The 23,051-nt window shown below is 41.5% G+C and overlaps 1 protein-coding gene across 5 annotated transcripts in view; it reads left to right on the top strand.

The window, feature by feature from the left end:
- Positions 1-21,634, top strand: part of DGKG (diacylglycerol kinase gamma) — a 211,493-nt gene extending 189,859 nt beyond the window's left edge. For all 5 annotated transcript variants that reach the window (XM_054482407.2, XM_054482406.2, XM_054482405.2 and 2 more), the window contains 3 exons: positions 5,670-5,790; positions 9,006-9,066; positions 20,459-21,634. In XM_054482407.2, coding sequence (XP_054338382.1) covers positions 5,670-5,790; positions 9,006-9,066; positions 20,459-20,557 — 281 coding nt within the window. In that variant the 3' untranslated portion in view covers positions 20,558-21,634. The remainder of the gene's footprint in view (positions 1-5,669; positions 5,791-9,005; positions 9,067-20,458) is intronic.
- Positions 21,635-23,051: the final 1,417 nt, after the last annotated feature.

The following is a 23,051-nucleotide window of genomic DNA, read 5'->3' as shown; positions in this document are numbered from 1 at the left end:
GGGTTCCCACTGTGTGCCAGCCACTTTCACATACATGTCTGCCATTTAAATCTCATAACCCCACTTTGAGGTCAATATTATTATTTCAAATTTTCCATTGAAATAGCAATAGATCAAAGCAGTCATGAAATAACTTGTTGACATTCTTCTTCACTCCAACTTCTGTATATATTTTGGGCAGTTTTATTGCCTAAGGCCCAAGTTCTCAAACTTAAGTACGCCTCAGAATCTTCCAGAGGGCTTGTCAGAACACAGACTGCTGGGTCCAAACTCCAGACTGTCTGATTGGGTAGGTCTGGGGTGTGGCCTAAGAATTTGCATTTCTAACAAGTTCCCAGGTGATGCTGAGGCTGCCGGTCCAGGACCAGACTTTGAGAACCACTGACCAATGGGAATGATCCACCCAATAACTTAGCCCAGTGGTTCCCAAACTGTGCTCATTTTTTAATCATCTGGAAATCTTTAAAAACAAAGACTGATGCCTAGCTTCTATGCTCACACATTCTGATTTAATTGGTATAGGGTGCAACCTGGCATTATTGTTTTTAAAAGCTCCCCAGGTCATTCTAACGCTCAGCAAAGTTTAGGAACCACTGGCCTAGCCTCATTTCTCCTAGACTCTAATCCCACCCTCCACCATCCACTTCAGCTGCCCACCACTGGGGCTACAGGTGAAATTTGTCATCAGCTAGTGCTGTTCACAGCACCTCTCCCCAACCCTCTCTTTCACTGTCTCAGAACAGCTTTTTCTAGAACTCCTTAAGTCTCTTACTCACCTTCTCCCTTTTCATTCAGTCCATCTCCTTTCCTATTCAACCCAAACCCTGTGGCACAGTAATTACTGCAGCCATCTCCTGCCCACAGCCAATATCATCAATGCCCTTATCTTCCTTGTTGTTTCTTTGACTATATCTACCTGGGAGAGTTTGAAGAGGAGCATCTAAGTCAAACTGCAGGCACAGAAGTTTGAAGTTCATTTTGAACTTCTGGAAGGTGATGACACTTGACCTGAGTTTTGATAGACAAGTGAAAGTGGGAGAAAGCATATGTAAAGTATATGTAAAAGCACAGAGGAGGAAACAGTAGGGTTTGCCTGGGGAATGACATGTTGTGTATGTCTACAGCAGGCATCTAGCCCCACAAAGACAGGAAGTAAAACTGCAGAGGCAGCACCTTTCCAGATGGGAATTGGACCTTGGGCATCAAACCAGGGAATGTGAGCATTATTTTTATAACTGTGAAGAGCAGTTGATATGTTTTTGTACATGACTTTTGTTATAACATTAATGCACACTTATAGAAAATAAGAAATACCAAAAAGCATAAAGAAAATAACAATTACCTTTAATTGAATTACCCAGAAATCACCACTGTTAAGATTTTGTTGGGATTTGTCCTTTTCTTTTATGCATATTCTTACCTAGTTGAGAGAATGCTATACAAGTAAGTTTATGTCCTGTCTTCACACTTAACATTTTAACATAAACAATATTTAATGTTATTGAAACTGTAAATATTTTAATGTCAGCAAAAAAATTTCATCATATAGATACCATATCACTTATTTCACTGATTTAACTATTCCCATACAGGAAGAAATGGGGGTAGAGAGATTTCCTATTGCAAATGATGTCACAATGTACATATTTGTATGAACTTAGTTTCTATCAGTGATTCTCATGATCAATACCAAGAAAGAAATTAATGGATCAAGCAGCAAGGAAGTTTTATACTTAGTAAAATTGGCCAAATTGTTTCCTTCCTACCAGTTTATGTTTTCAGTGTGAAAGTATGCACACTGCATATTCCCTTCCCCAGCATTTGGTGTTTTGTTTGTTTGCTTGCCTTTTTGAGACAGAGTCTCGCTCTGTCACCCAGGCTGGAGTGCAGTGGCGCAATCTTGGCTCACTGCAATTTCTGCCTCCCGGGTTCAAGCGATTGTCCTGTCTCAGCCTCCCAAATAGCTGGGATTACAGGCACCCACCACCACACCTGGCTAATGTTTTTTGTATTTTTGGTAGAGAGGGGGTTTCACCATGTTGGCCAGGCTGGTCTTGAACTCCTGATCTCAGATGATCCACCTGCCTCAGCCTCCCAAAGTGCTGGGATTACAGGCGTGAGCCACCGCGCCTGGCCAGCACTTGGTATTATGATGGGTGCCACTGAGGATTTTTCATATGGGGATGACATAATCAGATTTGCATTTCCTGGAGGCTGAACTGAATGGGCCAGATTGGAACCCCCACTGTTGTCCTTGCTTTTCCTCCCTTGCCTCCACATTCTCCTTTTTCCATTTTCCCATTTGTTATCATCCTCTTTTCTTGGAGCGCTTATATTATGTGTTCACTACACACAAAACACTGCACAAGGCTTTGCTACCAAGGAATAAATAAGGGCAGTATTGAAAGTCCTAGCTCTATGGATGTGACAAGTTCATGCTGGCCCAGAGACCCTCTTCCTCTAGCTCTGGCCAAAAAGAGTCTCTGGACAGTAATTCTCCTTAGGAAAAAATACTTTTTATATTTTCCAATGAAATTGCCAAGTGGGTTTATTGCTTAATTATTTTTTTCTTCATCCTGTGACTTTCCAGCCCCACACATGATCATCCCTGTGCCTGGAATGTCCTTCTTCCTTCCTCTTTTCAACCCAAATATTACCTTGGCGCTCATTCATCCTTGAAGACCTCTTTTAGAGGTCTGGGACACCTGCCTTCTGTACTTTGCCCCAGCAGAATCAGTCCCTCAGGCTTCCTTGATCCTGCAATCCAATTACAGCATTTTCTACACCTAACTTGGTTTCTCCCTCTTGGCTAAGAGCCCTTCAAGAATAGAACATTTTGCATCCCAACTCTTACAAGACAGTGTCTGGCACTGAGTTGTTACTCAGTAACTGTTGAATGAGTGAGTGAGTGAGTGAGCGAATGAATTCCTGTTTTACTAAGGTGCATACACATTCCATCTTAAATACTAGTCAGTTGAAGAGCGTAAAGACAATATGGAGATGACGTGAATTGCCAAAATCACACCCTGAATCATTGATGCTTAAGGTAAAACAGACACCTGGTATACCAGATGTCTCGATCTAAACATTAATTGTTCTGTGTGCCTAGACACTGATTTGCATTCTGTTCTCTTTCATTTTAACTCCAAATTTAAGTTGTACCTGAGTATCTCTGTGATAGAGGAAGAAAAGGGGATTAAGTGATGCCAGAATTTCCCAAAATGCATTCCTAAAAAATGGAAGCTGTGGGTTGTTTATAGGCATCACACATAAGAAAAGGGTCTTGTGGTCTTATAACTTTGGGAAACAATGTTACATAGATTTCTTTACCTCAAGACTTCTCTGTAGGCATTCTAGGAAGTAGAAGGAAAGATGAGTTCGGCAATGGTAGAGAAGTAAAAGAGCAACCAGGTCCTGTCTCAGTGGTAGTCATCCCAGCCTCTCTATGCCAGGGAAAACTCAAAGGCAGGATGGCAAACAGTATGCCAAGATCCTAGCCCCTTTGCCTACAAATCTCCTCAGTCCCACATCTGTGTAAGCCCCTGCCCCCACCCACCCACCCACCATGCTGATGAGATCAGCCTTCATTACTTCTCTTCTAGAGCCAGGAAGCAAGGTAATGTGTGGGAAGTGATAGCTGCAAGGTAATGTGTGGGAAGTGATAATAACTTTGGAGTTAAAGCCATTCAACGGGAAAATTTGTTAAAAGACCAAGACATTGTAAAGCTGAAACACTTGAGTCTATTAAGTCCCCTGCTTCTTAGAACATTTTGTTACCAGGGAATATTTTAAGGAGGGAAAACATTGAACTATCACAGCACCATCAGATACCAAAGCCTGATACAAGGAACAACAGTTCACAAGACTTCTGTCTCTGCCACTCGAGAGACTTCTGAAAAGTTCTGCTTCTCTTTTCTCCCCCTCTCTCCTACCCCAACATCAACCCTCAAACCCCCTCACCCCTAGACATACTCTATACCTTCCTCTCTTCCTCCTCCCCCTTTTCCTCTCCCTCCTCCTCCTCTCTGTCTTTATCTTACACACACACACACACACACACACACACACACATTCATAGCCCATGTTGTTTTCACAGACACTATTGGAATGGCACAGTGAGCTAGACCATCCAACGTTATTCAACCCTCTTTGGTAAGAAGGAGGCTAATTAAGTGACTAGAGGTTTACACATTCATTGTTTATTAGGTCCAAACTCCTTCAGAGAGCCTGGAGCATTCTCCTAAACAAACATCACCCTTTCCTGGCTTCTTATTCCAAGTCCAAATGAGATGGAGCGTTTAAGGAGACAGTATCTTTTCACAAACATGAAGAAAGGAGTACTAGGGCGGAATGTGACTGTCAATAGAGGTAGAGGGGAAAAGCTATGTGCCTGTCACAGAAAGACTGATGCAAGCCGTGTATCTGTTGGCAGCTGATGTCCATTAGTGATCGTCAGTAATTTAGACTAGCAATGTTGACACATTTGTGGTCAGCCCAATGGTTTGTTTAACCGTCTTCACTAGGAATACATCCGTCAAGAGATTGTTTTTTAAACAATAGTTAGCCTTCTAAACAAGAGTAAAGACAAACTTAAATATCTCCTTGCCAATCTTAACACTGTTATACTATACCAGGAGGCACTTTAGAAGACAGAAGCCACCTGTTATATAAGCAATAGCATTAACATAGACACAGTTTTCTAGTTTGTGGATATTAAGAGGATGTTAGTGATTAGCCACAACTTCTGAGAAAGCTACTCTTGCCTTGGTAGGCAAAGGAATGGAAAGCTTTTTTAAAATCTGCCTTTTTATTTTGCTTCTGTTTTAAATAAATGAAAGTTGTGCTGGAAAAGTGAGTTTTGAGCCCAGCATCAAACATTAATCCTGCTATTGCTTTCACAAGAAACTGGGGAGGCACCATCCAAGCCTCAGCAATGCTGAAGAAAAGGACCTCGTCTAGGTTGTGAATGAGAAGCAAATCCCACTGTGGGAGACCACTGGTCCTGAGTGACTCTGAGCCTGAGCCTCCTACTTCCTGCCCCTCCTTTTCTACTGTGGGCTCACAGACTCTGATGTTGGTGAAATGTTCTTTTCCTTGGCTTAGATTAGGCACCTGGTGTCCTGAAAGAGGTCACTGGTTTTCCTGAGGATGTCCAAGGAGGTTGGCTCACCAGTGGCTTACCACAGGCCAAATTTGAGGTTAATTAACCATCAGTCATTGTCAGTGAGGCCAAATGTTATTCAGACATTCAGAGAAGAGAGACTTGGTCCAGCTTTGGGTAATGGCCCTCATCAACATTCCTTCCTATCCTAGTTCCAAACCAATATGTCTTTAGCTGCACTAGGGGGTTGAAAATAATCAGAAATAGCTGGTTCATCATTTATGTCACTCTACATTTGAAGAGGCTTCTTGATATGGTAACCTATTTATTGGATATATATGATGTCTGAATCAAAATCTTTTTTCACTAAAACTGACCATCTCCTCATGAAAAGGTACATTTATTGATCTTTGGGGAAACACCCTATTCAGAGTGAATATGAAAAAGGTGTTTGGTGGGAGATGAAGGGATACAGACATTGGCCATCTGGGGACCAGACTTTCTGGCCAGAACTTGTCTGAGGAACAGAGAGATGTATATGCACTACTTTTGCTGTCTCGCTCTGCAGACCTCAGTGACCAACTCCTTGAAGTGGTGGGGCTAGAAGGAGCCATGGAGATGGGGCAGATCTACACCGGCCTGAAGAGTGCAGGCAAGAGGCTGGCCCAGTGCTCCTCTGTCACCATCAGGTATGCCTCTTTGTCACCCAACAGCCTCTGCATCTCCCCACCTCCCTACACATTCGTGCAGACAACTAAGAAGCCATCTTTGGATTTTGGGGCAGGGAGAGTGCAGCACAAAAGCTTGATAATGTTTGTAAAGAACGTCTTTATAGACCATTTCCCAAACAGGATATAATGCGCCCATCTAAAACATCAACTGGAGGACACACCACAACCAGTTTGCTGTTCTGTTAAACTGACCTGGTGAAGTTCTCTAAACAGGAGTATAAGATTAAATGGTCCAGAGAACCAAAGGTCCAACTCCTTGGTGTTTTTATATTTGCAAATTAAAATGTTAGATAGATGGCAGAGGGATGCCAGAGGGCACACTCTGATAAAAAAAAAAGATGTCTCTTCTCTGCTCTGCTCTTTCTCAAACAGTGACCTGAGAAACACCATTTCCTATATGCCTTTGTACACTAAGCCATCAACATCAGCAAAACTGGCATAATTGACAGAGAGGATGACAACTCTAGGGGATGGACCACACAGGTTAGCCACTGCAGGCGCCTGGAAGAGATGAGGTCTAATCGAGAGGATCCTCTGATTTCAGTTGCCTCTGATTACTCAATGCAACTCATCACATTTTGTCTGAGATTCTTCTCCCACCTGATTATTTCAGGAGTCTTTATTCCTTTCCTTTTTCACTGAATTACTATGGACCAAATCTACTAATATGCCCTGGGGATCTCCGAGAGGAGTCCACAGGATGCTGGGTTTCCCAAAGGTATTTGACCACAGAACTCTTTTCTCCCAGAACCTCCTGGGCAAGTGTCATCAGAGCACATTGGAAGAAACTCTGCCCTTGGCACTACACTGCATTCCTCAGAAAGGTCCCCAGAGCGGATTCCCTGAGGTCTCTTAGCTGAAGGTCTGCTCCACTGACCCCTTTTCTTCATTTCCCCTCTCTGTTTTCTGTCTTTTCTATTCCCCAAAGCTTTGCTCTCCTTTCTTTCTGAGCTGTTGTCATGATGGGGTCCCTGTTTTCCAGATTAATTCTTGAGGCCTATCCATTCTCCAGGACTCTAATACTGAGTAGGTCCAGTCTGTTAACACATCTAAGCCATAACTTATGAAGACCACAGAGAACAGAACATCCTGATCCTTGAGGAATCCAAAGGAGGACTTTTTCTTCATATTCAGTAGCTTTATTTCCAGATAGAAACAGACGGGGTGAGCCAGGAGCCCCATCCTCCTGGCCGTTTCCTGAATACTATCCCCAGCCTCAAGACCCAAAATGCCACTCTTTACTCTTGTTTTTGTTAGTAGAGTTATTGTTTTTAATTATTAAATACCCTCAGGGTCAATTAGAGATCATCACATCAGAAGATAGCTTTTCCCTCCCATTTTATAATTTCAGGAACAGAACAGTTGCCAAACCCAGGTGAGGGCTTCTATGTCAATGGGTGATAACTGTTCCCTGCTCACCCAGACCAGAAGCCTCCAAAAGAGCCTGCCTTTTCTTCCAAAGGCAATGTAGTATGAATTCATAAATCTTCTGCAGTGGGAAGTCAGAAGACTTCATCTCTCTCCTTTTAAAACCTGTGGCGGAATGTGGTGGCTCACGTCTTTAATCCCAACACTTTGGGAAGCTGAGGAGGGAAGATTGCTTGAGGCCAGGAGTTCAAGACCAGTGGGGGCAACATAGCAAGACCCCCTTCTACAAAAGATTTTAAAATTAGCCAGGTGTGGTGATGTGCACCTGTAGTCCTAGCTATTCAGGAGGTTGAAGTAGGAGGATTGCTTGAGCCCAGGAGGTTGAGGCTGCAGTGAGCTATGATCATGTGACTGTACTCCAGCCTGGGAAACAGAGTGAGACCCTGTCTCTTTTTAAAAAATTCATATGCCAAGGTCAGAAAAGCCTCGTCTCAAGCAAGAAGGCAACACTTTCACCTCTCCTCTGGGGGATAGTATTCCTGGATGACCCCCTTTCCCCGGTAAGCCAGGCCCACAATCCACGCAACCCCAAAGTGTACTTGTTCAGGAGATTTTAAAAAAGGATTGAGGTTGGGCTGGGCACGGTGGCTCATGCCTGTAATTCCAGCACTTTGGGAGGCCAAGGCAGGCGGATCACAAGATCAGGAGATCAAGACCATCCTGGCCAACATGGTGAAACCATGTGTCTATTAAAAATACAAAAAAAGTAGCTGGGCGTGGTGGTGGGCACCTGTAGTCCCAGCTACTCAGGAGGCTGAGGCAGGAGAATGGTGTGAACCAGGAGGCAGAGCTTGCAGTGAGCCGAGATGGCGCCACTGCACTCCAGCCTGGGTGCAGAGCAAGACTCTGTCTCAAAAACAAAACAAAACAAAACAGAAAACAGGATTAAGGTTAGAATAGATTGCAAAGCAAGACATACTCAGACCTGAGCTGTATGTTGTATAAATTGGAGACATTACCTCATTGACATGATGCAACCTCTCACTCAACATAGAGACCAGGCCAGTTCCCCTTTCAGAGTGGAGTTTTTGGCATGTACTCCAGGCCTTCTAGCTGATTGTTTGAGGAGCATCTGCTGAGTGGTGGCACTGCCACGCTCACTGGCCATTGTATCCCAGACTTCTGTGGATTTCACTGCTCATCCACAGCAGTATTTCTCAAAGTGGGGTCTGAGGACCGAGGCAGTAGAATCCCCTGTAGTGCTTATTAAAACACAGACCCAGCCGAGCGCAGTGGCTCACGCCTGTAATCCCAGCACTTTGGGAGGCCAAGGCAGGTAGATCACCTGAGGTCGGGAGTTTGAGACCAGCTTGACCAACATGGAGAAACCCCGTCTCTACTAAAAATACAAAAAATTCGCCGGGTGTGGTGGCGCATGCCTGTAATCCCAGCTACTCGGAAAGCTGAGGCAGGAGAATTGCTTGAACCCAGGAGGAGAGGTTGCAGTGAGCCAAGATCATGCCATTGCACTCCAGCCTGGGCAACAAGAGCAGAACTCCATCTCAAACACACACACACACACACACAGAAACACAGACCACTGGGCCTGGCCCCCAGATCTGCCAAGTTAGACTCCCTGAGGTGGTCTCAGAAATCTATTTTTAACAAGTTCTCCAAAAGAGTCTTAGAGAACCACTCTTATGTAGGCAGATAAGGTTTTCCTACTTCTGTTTTCCTGGTGGGAACAACCTTGAGTCTCCCACTTGAAAAAGCTCACTGTTTTCTCTTGGTGTTCTGGGTTCCAGGACAAACAAGCTGCTGCCAATGCAAGTGGATGGAGAACCCTGGATGCAGCCATGTTGCACGGTGAGTCTTGCCAATCTTTGAGATGGGGATGAAAAGCCTTATTTTTGAACCCTTTTGGGCACTGACTTAATATGAAATCACTGAATCTCGGAGTTGCAGGGACCATGGAAGATTATCTAGTGCAACCCCTCTTCCACTTTATTTATCCATCCACTCATTTACCTGCCAACTCTTAATGAACACCTGCTGTATGCCAGACACTGTGAGGCACCGGTCACAAAATTGAAAGAGACATAGAACCAACTTCGAGGAGTTCACAGTTCTAGTCAGTGAATTCTGAGACTTCATCTACTGTATCCTGGACAGCCTCAGCTTGAATCATGTCAATGGCAAGGAATTTACTACCTCAAAAGGAAGACTGTTCTGCTGATGAACAAGTCAAATTGCTTTCTTATGTGGAAGCCAAATCTACACACTTACCTTACCTAGAATTTGGTAGGGTAGCTCCTTTGACTGCTGGAGCTCCTGGGAGAAAATTCCTTGCAGAGCACAGACATGCCTCCCAATCGGTGCACCCAAAGCTCTGATAACCTACTTGAAAATTCCACTGAATGAGTCACCACGCAGGTTATCTATTTTGTTTATGGCACTGTCACCCAGAACGTAGAACAGTGCCTGGTTTGTAATAGCTGCACAATAATATATGTCAAATGATGAATAAAAGACTGAACAAATGAACTAACAAAAATAGAGTATCTCCATTCCCAGACTTACCGTATCCGTTAGCTCTCCCTTTAGCACTAGTACAGGAGCCATGCCTCCTTCCTTCTTAGTTTGTCCTCAGTTAGAAATGCAGCTAGAATCTCTGTGGTGAAGAGCAATCGTTGTCCTGGTTTTCAGGGCCTCTGCTGGGATACTACATGCGTAATACCCTCAATAAGATTGCAGCTATGCAAATTTCAAAAGACAAAAGTGGAGTTTCTAAGCTTCCTCACTCTAGTGGAGTATTCACATACTTTGATCACCTGCTATCTCGAGCCCTTCAGAACATCAAGTTGTCTTCTACTAAAGGAGGGTTTCCATGAACCTGCTAAGAAAAGGTAGCATCTTCTATAAAGGTTATCAAAAACAGAAATTTCTCTGCAAAAATCTTACCTCAATCTTATGAAGACTAAGAAAAAAATGAAAACACACTATATCAAATAATAGCTTTCCACCTTGCTGGAGTTAGGATGGATAGAGGGAATTTCTACTGTTTATCATTTGATGGAACTGAGTTGAGAAGAATCTGTCCAAGTTCCTCCTATCTCCAACCCCCCTACAAAAAAAAAGGTGGAAGAAATCAAACCCTCTCCTACCTGGTTCAGTCCTAGCTGAAAACTGGATTGCTATTCCTATAAATTCAAGCACTGGATTTTGAAATAGCCAAATACTTCTCCCTATGCCCACACCCACCTTTCTTCTATACCACCCTTTAGAGATTACAACTCACTATGAAAAAATTTGTGAACCAATGATTTCATAGTGTGAGGTCCAGAAATCCATATGTAAAGGTATATTCGTCTGCTTTGACTGCCATAATAGAATGCCACAGACTGACAGCTTAAACAACAGAAATTTATTTTCTCACAGTTCTGGAGGCTGACAACACAAGACCAAGGTGCTGGAAGGGCTGGTTTCTGGGGAGGCCTCTCTTCCTGACTTCCAACGGCTGCCTTCTTTTTGTATCCTCACATGGCTTTTCCTCTGTGTTTGCACAATCCTTTCTCTTCTTATAAGGACACCAGTTCTAAGGGATTAGGTCCCCACGCTTGTGACCTCATTTAACCTTAATTACCTCCTTAAAGGCCCTATATACAAGTATAGTCACATTGGGGGTTAGGGAGTCAACATATGAATTTGGGGGGGACGCAATTTATTCCATAACAGAAGGTAACAGAAAATCATTCTTAAACTTGCAAGGGTTAAAACCCATGTACCTCTTGTTGAAACATCTTCTTGAAGGTATACACCAACTAAGAAGTGATTCAAAATTAAAGCCTTAAGAATGGACTATCACTGCCCAAAAGAACTTTTGGTAAAAATGGAAACCAGTAAAATTAGAATGAAGTTTCCAAAAACCTGCTAAATATGGTTATGCAACTAAATGCAAATGGCAAAAATCATTCTTTGAAAGAGAAGACATATCATGTAAATATTAATAACCTGTATCCCAAACCTAAGATTATATTAACAAAGGCCAAAAACATGCAGGAGACACTGCTGAAGGAATAGTAAAGATACGTGAAGTTTCTCATTGTCTCTCTTCACTGATGATAAAACATATAAATCAGAAGATAATTTTAATAGACAATCACTAGTGAAACTAAAAATAGGGCGCACACCTTTCAAATCTGGAAGAATTTAAAATATATAAACCCTATTAATGTAGCACAGGATAGAAAGCAAAAAATAAGCCAACATTTAAAAATTTTTTGAAGCAAGTTGAATGATGTTAAGACTGTATATATATAATATATATATAAAAGAAAAATAGATGAGTTAAAATTCCCTATTAAAAGATCAATACTCTCATATTGAGTTAAAAATGAAAATCCAAATATATGCTTCTTACAAAAGATACATCTAAAATGAAAGGTTATACATATGTATATATAATATATATCTTCTTATTTTATCCTTTATCAGGTACAAAGAAATTAAAAGGAAAAAATAGTAATGTTAATTATGCTAATTTTAGGCAAACTAACCTTCCCATGTGCCTAAAGCATAAAGCAGAATAAGTAAACACATTTTTTATTTGATAAAAAGTACATTCAATTACGAGATATAGTGGTCATAAAATGTTAGATATTTAATACCAGAATCAAAATATATTAAAAAACTATCAATACATATTCTGAGAAAACATTGATATAGAAGTTGACAGACAGATATTGAGAAGCTTTAAAATATTTGTTTCCATCTTTGAGGTTAAGTAGCAAAAAAATAAATGCTTGGATGAAATAACTCTATAACCCATAAAGAAATTAAATATCATATTTGTTCAAGCATTCATATTTACTAAAATAGATCACAAACTAGTTTACAAGGCAAAAAGCTCCATAAAATCCAGTTGCAGAAATTATAAAGGTCATTTTCTTTGACCACAAAGTAATAAAACTAGAAATTACTAATAGAAGATTAAGTGAATAAACAAAATTTAGTCACTTGGAGACTTAAAAATTCTCCTAAACAACAAGAGATTTATGAGGAGATCAAAGCCACCATGGTAGATTACTCAAAAAATTACAAAAATAAGAAGACTCCAGTTTAAAAATTATAGAATATAGCCTAAATTATATTTGGAAGTAAATTAAAAGCCTCATAATCTTCCATCATATAAAAAAGAAGTAAAATGTAATGAATAATACTAAAATTAGAAGAGCAATAATAAAACAATCTTAGGAGAAGCAGAAAGAAAAAAATAATAAAGAGAAAAGTAGAAATTAAATAATTAAAAACAGGAAACTTTAGAACTAGTTCTTAAAATATGTCAAATGTTTGAAAACCTAATTTTTAAAAGAGAAAGGAATCAAAGATATTAAAAGGTAAAAATTATAAATGTAATATAAAAATATAAATATAACGGTGTCCGTGCCTTTATTTAAATATAAAACAACGCCAGGCATGGTGGCTCACGCCTATAATCCCAGCACTTTGAGAGGCTGAGGCACGAGGATTACTTGAGGTCAGGAGTTTGAGACCAGCCTGACCAACATGGCTAAACCCCATCTGTACCAAAAATACAAAAATTAGCCAGGCATGGTGGCCCATGCCTGTAATTCCAGCTACTCGGGAGGCTGAGGCATGAGAATCGCTTGAACCCAGAGACAGAGGTTGCAGTGAGCCAAGATCACACTACTGCACTCCAGCCTGGGCGATGGAGTGAGACTCTGTCTCAAAAAAAAAAGAAAAAATATAAAACAAAATATATAATCATCTTGATTCTAATGAACTTGAATATCTTAAGAAGATGAATGAAAATCCTGGTAACCATTAATGAAACTAAATTATTTCAAAGAATTACATACTAAATGATCTTAAAACAGATGGCCTTATTGGTGAGATCTTCCATACTACTAGGAAATACATATTTAGGTAAACTGTTTCATAGTACAGACAAAGATGGAAGGCTACTCAATCCGTTTTATGAAATGAAGACATGCAATAACCTAACAAAAATTACATTTAAAAATAGAAAACTATAGACTATAGACTATATATAAATATGACATAAGAATTCTAGTTAAAAGTATTGGTAGGTAGAATTGAACAATGTATTAAAAGAATCATTCACCCCTCTGAGCATATTAAAGGAACAAAAGAAAGTCTTCTAATATTAGTTTAAATAGAAGAATTACATGATAAAATAGATGACCCAAAAGTATTCAATTACATTCAACATTTCTGATTTTTAAAGATAAAAACTCCTGAAAACTAAGATCAGAAAGCTTCTCCCCTACTAATGAATACCTTTGTTAAATATATGTTAAACCATAACCAATATTGTACTTAATAGTAAAACACTAGAGGAATTCTCACTAAAATCATGAACAAGACATGTATTTTTAACATTGGAAATTTTAGCCAATGCAATATATACTTAAAGCAGAAAAGAAATATAATTAGAAAACATAATTAGAAAAAGAAATATAATTATTTGGAAAAGAGTCAAAACTGTCATTATTTGTAGGTGGTATGATTATGAACATAAAAAGCTAATAGAATAAACTGAAAACCTCAAAGGATAAATTACTTCAATAAAACCCTATAGAAAAAATGGACAAATATTAACAGTTTTCCAGCATTAATATTAATAGTATACCAGCAATAATCAATTCAAAGGATATAATTAAAAGCTTAAAATATCATTATATAAGCAATAAAAGACATAAAATACTAAACTGAACTGTGTAAAATGCATGAAGATGACTATAAGATTTAACCAATAAAGAAAAAAAAAGGATTTGAACACAGAACACCCCATGTTCCTGAACAGGGATCCCAAAATCCCAATGCAATTTTTTTTTAACTCTACAAACAATGCAATTTCTAGGATGTTTTATAAAAGAACGCTGAGAAATAACTTCTCACAAGATATTAAAATAATTATAAAGCCACAATAATTTGAATAACATGCTATTGGCATGATAATGGATAGATAAATCAATAGTACAGAAGCAAGCCTTGAGAAACCCTAGTACATATAAAAACTAATGAAGGAAAGAGAAAGATTATAAACTAATTAGGTAGGCATGAACTGTTTAGCACATGATATCCAAGAAATTGCATTTCAGAAAATGTCATTATATAGAACCTCTCACCTCAAACTATATTCCCAAAAACAAAACCAAAACAAAAAAAGTCCTCCAATTCAATTACAGTATTAAATGTTCCTAGCTACCAGCAAAGAAATAGATGATCATAATTACACTGGGGGCAGGGATTTTCTAAGGAAAAAGTGGCATATTTGACTATTAACCAATTTTAATTTCTACAAGTCAAAAATCAATATACAATCTTTAAAAGACTAAGGACAAGATGTTTGCAATCGCTATCCCAAAGATCAGGTAAATTCTCACAAGGTATAAAGAAACCAGCTATTAGAATCCAGCGGAAAAAACAAATACTAACAATGCAACAGCGAACAGAGAATTTATAGAAGAAGTGCCATGGGCTAATACATCTATGAAATAATATTTAATATCACAAGTTTTTAAAAAAGGAAGAAAAGATTTTCGAATTAAAACAGTGAGAATGTCATGCCATGTTTCACTTACCAATTAGCACAGCTGTTTTGTTTGTCTTAATATTCATTGCCGTGAGACCAGGACACTCATACAGTGAGGCAAGAGTATCAACAGTTACAGCCATTCTGAAAAGCATGTAGACCCATGTATCAAGAACTGTTATAAATATTAATATACATTGATCTAGTTCATTTACTTTCACTTTTAAAAATTATTCATATACTTCTAGGAATTTATTCTAAGTAAAATACAGATTACCAGAAATACAGAGAGATTGATATATGTCACGTCTACATTACTTACCATTGCAAAAAGTTGGAAATTTCCTAAAAATTTCCTTAAAAAGCCCAACATTTAGGGAAAGGTTTCAGCTGGGCACAGTGGCTCACACATGTAATCCCAGCACTTTGGGAGGCCGAGGCGGGCGGATCAAGAGGTCAGGAGTTCAAGATCAGCCTGCCCAACATAGTGAAACCCCATATCTACTGAAAATACAAAAAATTAGCCAAGCATGGTGGTGGGCGCCTGTAATCCCAGCTATTCAGGAGACTGAGGCAGGAGAATTACTTGAACCCGGGAGGTGGAGGTTGCAGTGAGCCAAGATCACGCCATTGCAATCCAGCCCAGGCGACAGTGCAAGACTCCATCTCAAAACAAAACAAAAACAAAAAACAAAACAAAACCAAAATAAAACAAAAACAGAAGCCCATATTTGTTTATATATGTATATACAAATGTATATATATAATATATTTATTCAGAAAACTTGTCTCATTATTATTACATAAGATGATGTCTCATGCTTTACCATCACAGTTAGGTGGCATAATCTGAGCCTCAAAATTCAGAATCTTCTCCCAGAGTTAGACAATAGCAGAATCTCAAAGTCAAAGATGATCCTAGTTATCTAGTCTGGTGATTCTCAGACTTGAGTATGCATCTAAATAACCTACAGGGGTTCTGAAACACAGATTGCTGGGCCACATCCCAGATTTTCTGGTTCAGTAAGTCTGGATGCCAGAGAGTTTCCATTTCTAACAAGTTTTCCAAGGTGATGCTGATGCTGCTGGTCTATGCGCCACACTTTGAGAACCAACGATGTAGTTGAACTTCCGAACTCATCAATAAATCCCACACCTCTTCCCCACCCTCTGCAAAACCTGATTGTCCAATTACATTCTTTTTTTTTCTTTTTCTTTTTCTTTTTTTTTCTGAGACAGAGTCTCGCTCTGTTGTCCAGGCTGGAGTGCAATGGCACGATCTCGGCTCAACTGCAACCTGTGCCTCCCAGGTTCAAGTGATTCTCCTGCCTTGGCCTCCCAAGTAGCTAGAATTCCAGGTGCCCACTACCACACCTGGCTAATTTTTGCATTTTTTTAGTAGAGACAGGGTTTCACCACGTTGGCGAGGCTGGTCTCGAACTCCTGACCTCAGGTGATCTGCCCCACCTCAGCCTCCCAAAGTGCCAGGATTACAGGTGTGAGCCACCGCGCCTGGCCTTGTCCATTTACATTCGAAGGCCTCTGATGGCAGGAAATGCTGTCAGGAAGCAGCACATTCTAGGATCTTGGAGAGCCCAGAAACAGCTAAGACCGGAAAGCCATGCAAACCTTCCTCCTCCCTTAGGCTCGCCGTACTTCTTTAACTTTTAAAATATCACAGAGACTATTTGAGACCTTCCAGATTTGTGCCTTTCTATGCATCTCCCGTTCAAATTACAACAGACCTCAGACACTTTTCTTTTTTGTTGTTTTGTTGTTGTTGAGACAAGGTCTCACTTTGTCACCCAGGCTGGAGTGCAGTGGCGAGAACACGGCTCACTGCCGCCTCGACCTCCCAGGCGCAAGCAATCCTCTCACCTCAGCCTTCCAAGTAGCTAAGGGCGCGCCTCCACGTCTAGCTAATTTTTGTATTTTTTGTAGAGACGAAGTTTCACCATGTTCCCCAGGCTGGTCTTGAACTCTTGAGCTCAAGCTATCTGCCCCCCCGGGTTTCTCAAAGTACTGGGATTACAGACGTGAGCCACCGCGCCTGGCCCCTCAGACACCTTTCAAATGGTTTGGGAAGGGTTCACACTTCAGGTTATTGGCCATTTTACTAGGCATTATCTGAATTACACACCCTGAGAAGGCAACATTCAGGAAGAAGTCCGTCAATCTCTTGCTTCTCTTGAAGTAATAAAAATGTGTTGGTTTGCAGAAAACAGCCCCCAACAAAGTCAATCCCCAGCACTAGTGAAGTTCACATTTTTATTCTATTTTAAAGGGGAAATTACATGCTGTAATAGTTTTGTGAACTTCGAACTATCATGCAAGAATCTAGTATATCAATTCTGTGTGATCAAGCAGAAAACTATGCACTAAGCTGCTGATCTTAGCACTTGGCCAGGTGCTGTCAGTGATGTGAATAGTTTTTAAGAAAATCATAGAGACTTTAGTTAATGGCCTGACTTGGCCAATTACCAAAGAAGCTTGGGTGCTAATTACAGAAACGTGGGATGACCTCTTTCTATCAGGGTTTGAAAAGGCAGGCTTAGCCACATCCAACTACCTCCTAAAATAGGATCATAACTATTTTACCTGCTAGCCCCTAATTTGAGGGTAAGGGACTGATATCTCTTTGACTGGAAATGAGGATATGATTTCATACTTCTTTCGGTTCTATAGTAATAGAATCCACAAAGCTGACCAAAATATTATGTTACCCAGGAGCCCCAGACTCCTACCTTGTCAAGACCTTTGTCAGAACTGCTGAAAAACAGGCAGGAGAGATTTGAGTTTTACTTCCTCTTCTGTGCCCTGGAGGTACTAACTAGCAAATAAATAGCTCAGCTAAAGGGAGAAAAAAGAGAAGCGAGTGTCTTGTATCATCTAAAAAAAAAAAAAAAAAAAAAAAAAAAAAAAAAGGCCAGGCGCGGTGGCTCATGCCTGTAATCCCAGCACTTTGGGAGGCCAACACGGGCGGATCACGAGGTCAGGAGGAGATCGAGACCATCCTGGCCAACATGGTGAAACCCCGTCTATACTAAAAATAAAAAAATTAGCCAGGCATGGTGGTAAGCACCTGTAGTCCCAGCTACTCAGGAGGCTGAGGCAGGAGAATCGTTTGAACCTGGGAGGTGGAGGTTGCAGTGAGCCGAGATTGCATCACTGCACTCCAGCGTGGGTGATAGAGCAAGACTCTGTCTCAAAAAAAAAAAAAGGGGGGGGGCTCTACCAGCGGGAAATGTAGGCACCAGCTACCATCCTCTGCCTCAAACATAGCCATCTCCACTGCCAGCACGTAGGGCTTATCAGTCACACAGTGTGTTGTACCCTGAACAGGCACTGCACTGGCTCAGAGAGTACCGTGGTGAATAAGCTGAAGTCCTTCCCCTCATGGGCATGGGAGATCAGGAGTGAGAGAAGGCTGACCACAGGGGAACATGCCACAGAGAATGCTACATTGCATGCCACAGATAAGTGCTGTCCGAGTCTCCAGTCTCCAGCCTATGCCTCGCTTCCGTGCATCCTGGGATAAACATAATGCCCACAATAAGACACACAGCACAAAATGATGTTGATGCATTCTCGGTTTTCTCCTCTGGTGACTGTCACAAAACAGAGACTCTCTCCCCTTTTAGGTCTCCAGGCTGGTGGAAGCCAACATAAGGATCATTTTCAGCTTTTAGCACCAGGTTATGCTAATTGTCCACAGTGTCTTTTGGTTCCATCCTTCCCTTCCATTTCCTGGAGCCCTTTATTTTTATTTTATTTTTTTGAAATGGAGTCTCTCTCTGTTGCACAGGCTGGAGTGTAGTGGTGCAATCTTGGCTCACTGCATCCTCCACCTCCCGGGTTCAAGTGATTCTCCTACCTCAGCTTCCCACGTAGCTGAGATTACAGGTGCCTGCCACCACCTCCAACTAATTTCTGTATTTTCAGTACAGATGGGGTTTCACCATGTTGGCCAGGCTGGTCTCAAACTCCTGGCCTCAAGTGATCCACCCATCTCAGCCTCCCAAAGTGCCGGGATTACAGTTCCTGGAGCCCTTTCAATGTAAACCTGGCTTACAGTAGTGCCCTCTTAGCCAGACACTCACTACCTCAGCTCACCTTGACAACAGCTGTTAAATAATTTCCCTCAAACTCTTTTTTTTTTGGTCATGTTATTCTCCAGCACAGAATGCCATCTCTCACGCTTCCTCGTTTCTTCATGTGAACCCAGTCTTTCTGCCTCCCTTTAAAACCCCACACCAGCTGCCCCACCTGTGTCCATGACCACATTTCTCATAGTCTGCCCTGAACTCAACCTGCTCATCTGTGACTTCTCTACCCACTCCCTTTTCACCAACACATTTCCTTTCCTTCCTTCAGATTTTAAAATTCTTTCCTCCTTGTTCCCATCAGACTTTTCTCATTCCATGCCCACCTTGTTTTGGACACCACTTGGTTTAGCCGACATTAATTTAAACTCATTGATGGTTCTGTGTTCAAGAGTTCTTTTGTTCCCTGCGGTCACACTGTCATTTCCTATAATGTGGTAAAAACCACAAGAATGAGTTCATAGGTTCTGTTTCTTTTGACATCCATCTTTCTCTTTCTCCTTCTCTTTCTCCATAAGACAAGGATTTCACTAACTGTTACTTTCCATTTTACAGTTTACAGTGGGCTTTCATTGACAATCTATTCTTTGATCTTTGTGAGGAAAATAAGACAAATGTTATCCTCCTCATTTACAGTTCAGTAAGCACTGGCTCTGAAGATTCAATGATTCGTCTAAATTTTCACAGCAAAGAAGTGGAAGTGTCTGGACTCAAACCTAGGTCTTTGAATTCTAAGTGCTTCCTGTTCCCACTTCATCGTCCCACTCTGAGCATTATCATACTTAATAAATATTGTGGATGGACTGATAATGCAGATTATTAAGGTTGCAAGGCCACACTCAAGTAGGAATTAACTATTTCAAAGCCATGACCTGAGGATAAGGTTGGGAATAAAGGCAAAAATGAGAATATATCAGTGTCTTTCACTTCCGATTGACTTAAAGTTTACAGGAGAAAACACTTATAAACCCTAAAATTTAAAGGAAAAAAAAGATTTAAAAAGAATATAGGGTCTTCCCTCGAAGGCCAAGAAAAGAGGAAATACATAAGGCACTCACTTGGGAACTCTCCACATAATGTTGCTTGGTCAGAGGTTAGACCAAAGCCTCGGTCACTTGATTGACATCTCAGCACTGCCTTGGCAGGAATGACCAGGAGCAATGGAAGCTGGGAATCTGAAGAACTGGGCTCTAATTGTGCTGCTGCTCTGTTTGCGAACTTAGGCTAGTCTAATGGGTTCCTGCAGAGGGGTCGATTGAGTCCCCGAGGTCTCCTCTGGCTGTGACATTCTGAGAGTCTGTGAATACCAAGAACACAAGACAGGTGTGAGCTGATCACCACGTGGGAAGCTCACACCTGTCTCTCCCCAGTGCTTCCGCCCCTCACTTCCAGCCGTGCCAAACTCCAGGCCCAGTCAGGGTCAAGTTGCCAATTTTGAAGCCGTTCAAGGACAGTTGTCCTTCTGCATGGGGCTCCTTCCAGCCTAAAGCTGGCCTTTCCTTTCTCTGCGACTCACTCTCCCTTAGGCTACTGAGATTTGCATGCCACTAATTCATTTCTGCCTCTTTGCTTTTAGATTAAAATTACTCACAAGAACCAAGCGCCCATGATGATGGGGCCTCCCCAGAAGAGCAGCTTCTTCTCGTTGAGAAGGAAGAGCCGTTCAAAAGACTAAACAGTGTGCCAAACACCAGCTAAACCAAGAGAGAAACCAAGAAACTATAATGCACACTCACACACACACATTTATGTGCACACTCACACATGCACACACACACACACATACACACTCTTCTCTAACCAGTGGAAGCAAAGCCACCCTTCGGGAAGAAAACGTCACCTTGCCACACATTCTGTTTCAACAGTGGGTACACCCCTAACAGAGCCAGTGCCGACAAAACATTTCGAATGGACTTAGGGCCCATGAAGGTGTGGCTGGCTTATGCAGCAACCTCCACATTCCCACAGGCCTTGAGTAGAATTTTCTGAGACTGAAGGGAAATCCCCCTTTCTTTCTACCAGCCCTGCAAGTTTCCTCACGGACGCTCGCGAGGAGCAGGCTGCAGGTTTCCTGCCTATGGTGAGATCGGATGTGGCCAAGGGAAAGAGCTTTGGTTCCAGAGAATTTGCACAAAGGTCCCTCTGTACAGAGACAAAACGGCCTCCAGCTCTCAGAGCATAATACTTGGCAGGGCTCAGCAGGCGCACGTTGGTTTCTTGGTCGTCCTTTGAGGGACAACTTCTCTCTGAACCTGCTGAGGAGGCAGAAAGGCCATGGAAAGCTGTATTTCCATTCTTGGGTTTCTGTGCCGTCAGTGGGCACTTGTTATTTTCCCAGAACCTTCTCCTGGTGTCTATGTGTTTGTTTAGAGGCGGCTCCAAGAGCCCCCAGAGCTGCCTGCATAGCACACCTTAGATGTGGTATTTATTTTCTTCGTTCTGTGAACACCTGGGAGGGAAAGCGGAGAAACTGGGATTTATTTTTCAAATTGGTGTCATAATATTGTGTAAAAAGGGAAGAAAAAAAAAAACCACCCCCAGCTTCTTTCTTTTTCAAGCCAAAGCGTGTTTCCTGTTTGAGTTCCAAGCCCTGGTGGCAGACTATTCCTGAAGGCAGAAAAGATGGGAAGGAAGGAACTTTGCTGGGGAAACCAGGAGACGGTTCCCTCCTGCTTCTTTGCACTCACCACTCCCAAAGTATGACCTGAAGGACCTTCTGATGGTCTTACGTGTGTGTGTGTGTGTGTGTGTGTGTGTGCGTGTGTATATATATATATATATATATATATATATATATATATACTTAGCCTATATATTTATATATATATATAAAAATATTTATTTACTGATGGACTTTTCCTGATTGGAAAAAAAAAAAAACATAGGTAGTATGAGACAGAAAGTGGTAAGGAAAAAGAAGGTTCTTACTCCCCCACTCCACTGTTTCATTGTCAGGATGCATCTCCCTGCAGTGATCACAAGGGTTAAGGGGAATGAAAGTAGCTCCCTATTATGAATGAAGAGACTGAGAACTCCTATTCTGGATCCTCAAAACAAGCATGAAAGACCTGCTGGGCTGGATTTACTCTCCCATTTGTCAGATAAGAAAATTGAGTCTCAGAAAAGTTCAGAGACTTTTCCATGGTGTCTTGGCTAATGCAGCTTGAGAGTAGGTGCCGTTACAAAGATATTTAATGGAGAAAAGAACCCACACATCTCAGAGTAGGGTCATTTCTGGTCACTGAAAAGTGAGTCCACTTGGATCCAGATTGCCAGGGAGGAACAAACCTACAGCATACGCGTGGATGGGATATGCCCACACAAGAAAACGAGCGCCTCATGCTGCTTCCCAGAGGTTCTCTCTGGCCTGAATGGAAAAGAAGTTGGTCTGAGGTCGAAGGTACTAAACAGATCATCAGACTGAACTCTCCACATGTCACCTCATCATGGTCATCATAGTCTCTTAGTTTGGAAACAACCTTGGCTGCAGGAATGACCTCAGTGGAGAGTCACAAGGAGGATTGAGGCATCTTCTGCAAGACACTGCCAGCCAGGACAGAGGGGTCTCAGCAGAGCTCAGTGGGCTTCATTCAGCAAGTGCCAGCATTACCATCCTTTCCTAAGGGCAAGGCCATGCAGAGCTTCATTGGGCCTCCATCCCTCTCTGAGATTTATCAGTGGAAACTTGGACCCACTTGATATCGCTCCACTGAGCTACCTCTAATCTCCTTGCATTGGACAGGAGCTTTGGACAAAGAAGGGATTATTAAGATTGTGTGTACGAATGGCACTTAACTGTGAAGGACCATCTAGGAGCAAGATCTAGGACCATTGTGCTCAACCTAACAGTTGAGAATGCTGAGTAAGGGGAAAACCAGGCCACCTGAAGAATATCTTTAATGATGGTATTCTTGGTGATGGGACCAACAAGCTCCAGAATTACTACAGGTACTATCTTGGAAGCCACTTGATTCTGAAACTGAGGCAGGTTCAGGTTTGGGGTCACTGATTCTAAGATATTTACAGAAGTTCGTGCATGTGTTTCGCCATGATCCCCAAGATTGAGGCTATTGAGACATGGCACTATCAACAGGTGAAATTGATTCTCAGAGACTCACAAGTCTCATGAAGGGGCTGTGCAGAAAATGGCCCTTACCTGCCGTACCCTA

Source organism: Pongo pygmaeus, chromosome 2, assembly GCF_028885625.2.
Source record: "Pongo pygmaeus isolate AG05252 chromosome 2, NHGRI_mPonPyg2-v2.0_pri, whole genome shotgun sequence".
Classification (NCBI taxonomy): domain Eukaryota; kingdom Metazoa; phylum Chordata; class Mammalia; order Primates; family Hominidae; genus Pongo; species Pongo pygmaeus.
The sequence above is the reverse complement of the archived record's forward strand: the minus strand, read 5'-3'. Positions and strand labels throughout refer to the sequence as shown.